Raw genomic sequence first — 9,089 nt, forward strand, 5'->3', positions numbered from 1 at the left:
GCAGGGCGTGGGAGATTGGGGGTGGAGGAGCGGTGAGGACGGTGGGGTGGGTCAGTGGGGATGGGGGAGGGAATGGAAACAGATGTTGGGGGGGGCGAGATGGGGAGGGACAGAGAGAGGTGTGGATGGGGGGAGAGAGAGAGAGAGAGATCGGGGTTGAGAATCGGAGTTGACAGACTAGGCACGTGGAACCAGGTGGTGCAGGGCTTCTCAACCTGGGCTCCACTCTCTGGGCCCCGTCCCGCGTGCTGCCCGGTGTTGAGCACCAGCCACCAGGTGCCAGGAGAATTCGCATTCTCCACGTGCTGCAAGCCTAAGATAACCTGCAGGCATTGCCAAAAGTCCCCCTGGGGGCACAACTGTGCCCGGTTGAGAATGGCTGGCTTAGACCGGCATGGTGCTCAGCGGCCCCAAAGGCTTATTTTATTTCTCTTTTATTTAGGTCTGGTAATCCAGGGGTCTCAAGCTTCTGTCTCTGTCCCGCTCCCTTTCTCCTTCATCCGCCCTCTCTGTGTGTCTATCTCTCACACACACGCGCGTGCGCACGCACAGACACGCACACAGAGACACGCACACACAGACACAGACACATGCACACAGACACGCACACACAGACACACACATGCACACACACAGACACACGCACACACGCACACAGACACAGGCAGACACGCGCACACAGACACACACATGCACACACAGAGACACACGCACACACAGACACACACGCACACACACAGAGACGCACACACACGCACAGACACGCACACAGACACACGCACACACAGACACACACGCACACACACGCACAGACACGCACACAGACGCACGCACACACAGAGACACGCACACACACACATGCACACACACAGAGACACACACGCACACAGACACATGCAGACACATGCACACACAGAGACACACACGCGCGCACACATGCACACACACAGACGCACACAGATACATGCACACAGACACACACACACGCACAGGCACACAGACACGCACACACAGAGACATGCACACACACACAGACACACAGACACACATGCACACACACGCACACACAGACACACATGCACACACACGCACACACACAGACACGCACACACAGAGACACGCACACAGACACACATGCACACACACGCACACACAGAGACACGCACACACAGAGACACGCACACAGACACACATGCACACACACAGACACGCACGCACACACATGCACACACAGACACGCGCACACAGACACGCACACAGACACATGCAGACACGTGCACACAGACACACACATGCACACACACAGAGACACACGCACAGACACAAGACATGCACACAGAGACACGCACACACAGACACACATACACACGCACACACACAGAGACGCACACACGCACAGACACGCACACAGACACACGCACAGAGACACGCAGACACACATGCACACACATGCACACACACAGAGACGCGCACACACGCACAGACACAGACACGCACACAGACACACGCACACAGACACACATGCACACACAGAGACGCACACACGCACAGACACACAAGCACACACAGACACACGCACACAGACAGACATGCACACACACAGAGACGCACACACGCACAGACACACAGACACGCACACAGACGCACGCACACAGAGAGAAACGCACACACAGACACACACATGCACACACACACACGCACACAGACACGCACACAGACACATGCAGACATATGCACACACACATGCACACACACAGAGACACGCGCACACACAGACACACGCACACATAGACACACATGCACACACACAGAGATGCACACACACGCGCACACACAGACACACGCACACATAGACACACATGCACACACACGCACACACACAGAGATGCACACACAGACACGCACACAGACACGCACACACAGACACACATGCACACACATGCACACACACAGAGACGCACACACGCACAGACACGCGCACACAGACACGCACACAGAGACACATGCACACACATGCAACACAGACACACGCACACATGCACACAGACACGCACACAGACACACATGCACACACATGCACACACACAGATGCACACACAGACATGCACACAGACACGCACACACGGACACACATGCACACACACAGAGACGCACAGACACACAGACACGCACACAGACGCACACACAGAGACACGCACGCACACAGACACACAGACGCGCACACAGACACGCACACAGAGACACATGCACACACATGCAACACAGACACACGCACACACGCACACAGACGCGCGCACACACATGCACACACACAGACACACGCACACAGACACACGCACATGCACACACACAGAGACACATGCACAGACACGCACACAGACACATGCACAGAGACACGCACACACAGACACACATGCACGCACATGCAAGACAGACACACACGCACACATGCGCACACAGACGCGCACACACACACACTCTCACAGTTGCGGGTCTGAAGGGTCTCAGCCCCCAGCAGGAGAGGCAGGTTGGCACAGCTCCACCATGTGCCAGCTGCCTGACACTGCACAGGCTCTTACCTAAGTTTCCCGTGCCTCAGTTTCCCCATGTGTAAAATGGGGGTAAGGATGGTTATCGGGGGTGGTTACGAGGATGAGCAGGGTTAACCTGTGTAAGGAGCCCGGAGCAGCCGGGCCTGTTGCCGAGCGGCAGACTGCACACGGGCGCGCAGGTGTTTGCCGCAGCCGCTGTTGGCGGAGGGCGGCGCAGGGCCGGCCCGGCCCGGCCCTTGGCGCAGGTGCAGAGGGAGGGGCCGGAGGGGCGGGTCTGCCCAGCACAGATGCTGCGGGCCGCGTGGACTGAGCCCTGAGGATGCAGCTGTGACTGAGCCACGGGGTCCCCGCCTCTATGGGGCTTACGTTCCAGCGACGGGAGAGGGCTAGTGCGCAGACAGAAGCCAGTGTGAGGCATGTGGAACACTGTTGTGAAGAAATATTAAATCTTGAAGGAAGTCATGGCTAAATGAAAGCTGCATAAGGGGTTGGGACGGTGGATAGGACTAGTCCGATAAGCATCCTTAGGTAGTACTCTTATGCGCCTTTCCATTGAGTGCGTGTGTATCTGGGGACCACACCGTTACCCCCAGAAGTCGGTGGAGAGAGGGTCCTGGGAGCTGAGGCTCCCCACCCCTCAGCCAGCTGGCTCCCCTCCCACCTGGGGCCTCAACTCTCCTTTGAGCTCCAGCTCCGGGCCCTCCCTTGCACTGTGGGCTGGCCCCACTCAGTGTTTCATAGGCATCTTAGAAGTGGCTTGGCCCACACTGTGGACAGCCATTTTTGGTGGTTCCTCAAAAGTTAAACAGAGTTATCACATGACCCGGCAGTTCCACTCCTAAGAACTGAAAATGTATGTTCACACAAAAACTTACACACGAATGTTCATAGCAGCACTATTCGTAATATCCCCAAAGTGGAGACCACCCAAATGGCCATCGACAGGGGAACAGATAAACACAATGTGGTCTATGCAGAGAACGAAATATTACTCAGCCTTAAAGAAGGGAGCACTGATATGTTGCATCATGGATGAACCTCCAAACATCACGTGAAAGAAGCCAGACACAAAAGGTCATGTCATATACTGTATGATCCCATTTATCTGAAATATCCACAGTAGTCAAAGCCATAAAGCCAGACAACTGATTAGTGGTTGCCTGGAGCTGGGGGAGGGGAAGAATGGGGAGTGACGAACATATTCTGCATGAGATAGTGGTGACAGTTGCACAACGTGATGAGTGTCCTAAGTATCATTGAACTCAACACTTAAAAGCAGTTTAAAAATAGCTAAAATGGTAAATTTTGAGTTAGGTGTATTTTACCACAATTTTAAGAAACAAACAAAAAACCACCAACATAGGTCAGATGACATCAAGCCCTCCCCTGCTGAAACCGTCCGCTGGCTTCCTGTCACACCTGGGATAACATGAAAACCCTTGTCCCTTTCCTGTCCCTTCATGCCTTTCCAGGTCCCATGCCCAAGAGGGCCCCTTCTTCCTGCCTTTGCATCTGCTGCTCCTTTCGCCTGGGACCTCCTCTTGCTGCAGATATTGGTCTGTGCCCCCCACTCCTTCCCTCAGGTGTCCCTCACGGGTCATCTCACTGAGCCTTCCCTGTGCTGTCCAAAGCAGCACCTCCCACTGCTCTGGTCCCCACACCTGCTTTCTGTGGTGTCATAGCTTCCGTCTCTACTTGCCACATCGTACGTGTAGGGACTTACTGTCTGTCTCCCCCACTAGACCATTAACTCCATCAAGGCAGACTTTTTTGTCTGGCTTGTTCACCGTGGTGTCCACAGCACCCAGTATCAGTGCCTGACACAGGAGGTATTCCAGGAATATTTATTGCACGGATGAATGTTGAGAGGAAGTGTGAGAGGTGAGTCTTCTCTCCCTTTCTGTCTCTCTCTCTCATACACACACACTTCAGATGAAAGCACTGAGGTTCCGAGAAGTCCCATCATTCGCCTAAGCCTTACAGTGTCCAAGCATTGGAGCCGGGCTCTGAACTCAGGTCTCAGGGCACTGCCACCTGTAGAACCTTTATCCCATGCAGAGAAACGTGGGTTGACATGCATACAGACACACACCTTTCATCAGGGAATCCACATGCATGCAGTGATGTGGATTTCTTCATTCATTGAGGGCTGCCACATACGGTTGGGCAGGTTGGGCACTGCACAAGGAGATCGGGTTGAGAGGCTGGAATCCAGCCAGGCTCTCCTCCTTAAGGCGTACTGGTGGGACTGCATCCATCTGGGGGAAGGGGCACCCTTTAGAACTCACACAAAGTGGCCATCTGCCTGCCAAAGCATAGACACAGGGGAGTTACGTTGGGCCAGGGGGTACCTTTGTCTCATTTGCATAAAGTGCTGTATGGGCTAGCAGTTTGCCCACTCAGTCCCCATTCTGTGCCAAGCCTCCAGCTGAGCTCCATGGACACAATTCTTCCCTCTGCTAACAGAGTCCCATTGTCCCCTCCAACTGCACACACACGCACATGCCCAGGGAGACACAACTTCACAGCATTGACAACTCTGGGGAGTGGGGGCCGTGGCATCTATCCCCTCAAACCCAGGGACGCACCCAGACCCAATACACACGGCACGTCTACAGTGGAGGGAGCCATGGCCTCCTGCCCCTGCCTTACACCTCCTGAAGGGAGGAGGACACACACCTAGGGACACAGTGACCTGTCTAGACACCAGGATACGGGCGGACCGAGTCTCTCCTCGCCTCACACAAAACAACACAAAGACACACAACATTATATACACACAAGGACAGAGAACACAGGACACCCACATAGTGTGTAAACACAACACACAAGGACACCCAATGTCATCCTGGTGGCGCACCTGTAGCCTCCTCCCAACACACATGCACACAGCTCCATGTGGACACACAGCTGTGCACTTCTGGGCATTTCCACCCACAGTACACAAGACCGAGACACAGTCTCAGACACTGTGACACACTGGGACCACACATAGCTGCAGAACACAACCAGGGACCCGCCCAAGCCACCACCTCTACATGGACACACAACATGCACATCCCAGCCCACAGTCATGCATCCTCGTGGGTGCACACATATGTGCAAACACACGCTCACCCAGCGGTGGAGTCTGGAAGCACACACGTGACCCCCCCACACACACACACAGTCCTTCCGCAGCCCCTTACACACACAGGCACTTTCCTCCCCCACAGCTGAGAGGAAGGGGGCCCCTCGCCCCAGTCTCCTCCCTCCCTGCACCATGCATGCTCAGCAGCAAAGGGCCAGGGCTGTGCCCCTGCCCTAGCGCCAACCTAGGACCTGAGAGACGTACAGAAAGAGATCAGGGGAGCCAACGTGACAAGGGTTTCCAGAGCAGACCCCACTCGGTCCCTGGGCTCCTGGGAACCTTACAGTACCTGCATAGCACTGGGCCCACACTCCACAGCCTGCCAGCTGGGGATGGGGCCTAGGGCTGGGTTGCTGGGTGGGGCCAACGTATGGCAGCTGGGAATGAGAGATGGAGAGGATGGCGGGGGGGACAGGGAAAGAGTTTTGGGAGGTTGGTGGGGGGAGAGGCCCAGAGAAAGGAGGAGAGATACCCAGGGAGAGGGGCACAGAGACCCAGAGAGAAGGGGTCAGAGACAGAGAGGGGTCAGAGACCCAGAGAGGGAGCGGGCTGGGGGGAAACAGATACTCACAAGAGGGGCACAGATCCCAGAGAAGTGGGGTTCAGAGATTGAGAAGCTAAGAGAGAATGAGAGAGAGAGAGGAGAGAGAAAGGGGGAGGACAGAAACCCACGGAAGGGCAAGACCCAGAAAGAGAAGACTGAACCTCCGGAAACTGGGGGCTGGAGGGGGTTTGCAGGTGGCGGCAGAGGAGGACTGAGGGTGCGCTATGGGTATCGAGAGAGAGAGAGAGAGAGAGAGAGACTGGGCACACGCAGGGTCCGGGTGGCGTGCAAAGGGAGGGGATCCTAGGAATATCTGGGGTTGAGGGGTCGGTTTGAGGTAGGGATGTGGAAAGCAGGCAAGAGGAGGAGAGGATGTGGAGCAGAGGAGGGAGAAAGGGGAGGGGTCTGGATGGGGGGCGGGGATCCCAGTACCGGCCACCCAGGCAGCGGGGACTCAGGGATGAGGACCCTCCCCGAGGCGCTCCCGGCGGCCGCCCCATCCCCAGGTCTTCCCGTGTTCTGTGCCTCTCTGACTCTGGGTGTCTGCATCTCCCTGCCCACCCCTCCTCCCGGGCCCCACCTCCCACTCGCCCGCAGGCGGCCTCGCATCTCTAACGGGATCTGCCCTGGGTCACCGTCCTCCTAGCCTGTGTCTCTCTACATGTCTCATCGCTTCTCTGCGTCCCTGAGTCTCTATCCACCTCTCCCCCCGCCCCCCACACGCTGTCCCGTTCTCTGAGTCTCTGTTTTCTGTGTCCGTTCTTCCCTTTGCCCCGTGTCTCCGTCTCTCTACATCCTGTCTCTGTGTCTCCCCCAACCCCCAACCCCCAACCCCCACATCCCCATCTCTCTTTACCTCTCTGACTCTGTCTCTGGCTCTATGTCTCTTTCCCAGGTTTGCTATCTACAGATCTCTGCCCCTCTGAGTGTCTCTGTGGCTCCCCCCACCCCACCCAGGAGCCCAGTCTCCCTCGCTGGTCCCCCTACTCTCACTCAGGCCCGGGTTGGAGGGGCGGGGTGGGGGGGCGCTGCAGCGGGAGCTGTGTGTTCCCAGCGCAAAATAGACTCCCGTTGCCATGGCGACGCGAGCGCGGCCTCCGAGACGCGAAGCATCAGGCTGGGGGGTGAGGAGGGGGGACACCTGGATCCGGAAGGCGGGGGCCGGGGGCGCCGACGCCGGCCCCGGGGGCCCCTGGAGGAGGGGGGAGGATAGGACTCCTAGGTCCCTGGGGAGAGGGGGTGCTGGGCGCTCTGACGCCGGGTTCCGGGGACCGGGCCATCTGGGAGGGTGGGATTCCAGGATTGGCGGGGGTGGGTGGGGGGACTCAGATTCTCCAGTGGGGGGCGGGCTAGTTGGAAGCTCTGACACCTGGGTCTCTGGGGGATTCAGAGGTTGCCTTCTTAGGTCTCCAAGGTTGGGGGGGCGGGGAGCAAGGACTGCGAATCTCAAGGGGCTGAGGGGCCTTGACTGGGGGCTCCGTAGAGTCCGGGCCCCCAGATCTCCACGGGGGCTGCAGAATTCTGAGAGCCCCCATGTGGATCCCCAGGCTCCTGCGTCTTAGGGGAACAGGAACCACTCAGATGAAGCCGTCTGTCCTTCCCAGCCATTCATCCATTCATCCGCATGCCGGTCTCTTCTTCCTCCCGTCCCCATGTCCCCAGTGCCTTAGTTTCCCCCTCCGCACCGGGGTGCGGTCGCGCTCACCTCACTTTCCGGATTCGGGACCCTTGGGGAGTCGGGGGTGGCGGCGTGGGGGGCCGGCCGGGGAGGCAGAGCGAGCGCGTGTCTGCGAGCCAACAGGCTGGGCGTGTGCGCGCGCTGGTGGGGGGCGGCCGGCAGCGTGTGGGGCGTGCGACCCGGCCCGCAGCTCCCGTCCGTGCAGATGCGCGCCGGCTTCGCTGCAGATGTGGTTGCGGCCAGTCTGCCTTCGCCTCGTGCCGGCTGGGAGCCGAGAAGAGGCACCTCCCCCTCCCCACCTGCTGGGACCCCTCTTCCCCCAACCCGCGGCCCCCAGTCGCCCCCGGGACACCCCCCAAGTCCAAGAATGGTTCGGTCCACAGCCACATCAATGTTTATTCTGCAAGTCCGGGTTCCACAGCCTGTGACACTCCCTCCCCCGCCCCTCCCCGCCTCGTGAAGTGGCCCGGGGCCGAGCCCCGCCCCCAGCTCTGCTCAGCCAACTGCCGCACAGCTTCCAGGAGTCTCATTTGCATTTCCGGGCGCTCTGGCCCAATGGCAAGGTAGCGCTCCACCTCCCCTCCCGAGGGGGTGGTACTCCCTGTGGACTGCACCACTCTTGGGAGCCAAGGATGGGGGTGAAATGATTCACAGAGGTCCCGATGACAGGAGGGTGGTCTTCAGGGTGAGGAGTTCAGCGGAAGAGGGGGTTCTGGCCTTGGAAGAAGCTCAGCAGCCCGCTGTCCGGGGCAGGCTCCTTGATGATCTTCTGGATCTGTAAGGGGAAGAGGAGGGTTCAGGAAGAGTCAAGAGTCCCCATTTCTAGGACAGATTTGGAGGGGCACTTCTCCATTTTCATCTGCCTGCTCTCTTGGCAGCAGCTGGCCAAGCCAACCACTCCCTCTTCTTGAAACTTCTCCTTGGGCCTCCCTTTCACCATGGCTGCCTGGATTGGCTCCTGATCACCTACCATCTTGGTCCACTTTTTTTTTTTTTTTTTTAAAGATTTTATTTATTTATTTGAGAGAGAGAGAATGAGAGACAGAGAGCATGAGAGGGAGGAGGGTCAGAGGGAGAAGCAGACTCCCTGCTGAGCAGGGAGCCCGATGCGGGACTCGATCCCAGGACTCCAGGATCATGACCTGAGCCGAAGGCAGTCGCTTAACCAACTGAGCCACCCAGGCG

At 57.8% G+C, this 9,089-nt stretch overlaps 3 protein-coding genes across 12 annotated transcripts in view; 1 reads left to right on the top strand and 2 right to left on the bottom strand.

Moving 5' to 3' along the window:
* Window positions 1–8,182, bottom strand: part of SHISA7 (shisa family member 7) — a 20,474-nt gene extending 12,292 nt beyond the window's left edge. Inside the window, exon 1 of the mRNA XM_031021267.2 lies at window positions 7,932–8,182. The gene's annotated coding sequence lies outside the window, so the exon portion shown is untranslated. The remainder of the gene's footprint in view (window positions 1–7,931) is intronic.
* Window positions 1–9,089, top strand: part of ZNF628 (zinc finger protein 628) — a 61,089-nt gene that overhangs the window by 22,873 nt on the left and 29,127 nt on the right. The gene's annotated exons all lie outside the window — the stretch shown is intronic.
* Window positions 8,276–9,089, bottom strand: part of ISOC2 (isochorismatase domain containing 2) — a 7,950-nt gene continuing 7,136 nt past the window's right edge. For 7 of the 9 annotated variants that reach the window (XM_081807342.1, XM_081807341.1, XM_006750010.3 and 4 more), the window contains one exon: window positions 8,276–8,679. In XM_081807342.1, coding sequence (XP_081663468.1) covers window positions 8,585–8,679 — 95 coding nt within the window. In that variant the 3' untranslated portion in view covers window positions 8,276–8,584. The remainder of the gene's footprint in view (window positions 8,680–9,089) is intronic. The other 2 variants (XR_014140974.1, XM_081807346.1) reach the window with 1 other exon arrangement.

Source organism: Leptonychotes weddellii, chromosome 16, assembly GCF_054177405.1.
Source record: "Leptonychotes weddellii isolate Sample4059 chromosome 16, ASM5417740v2, whole genome shotgun sequence".
Classification (NCBI taxonomy): Eukaryota; Metazoa; Chordata; class Mammalia; order Carnivora; family Phocidae; genus Leptonychotes; species Leptonychotes weddellii.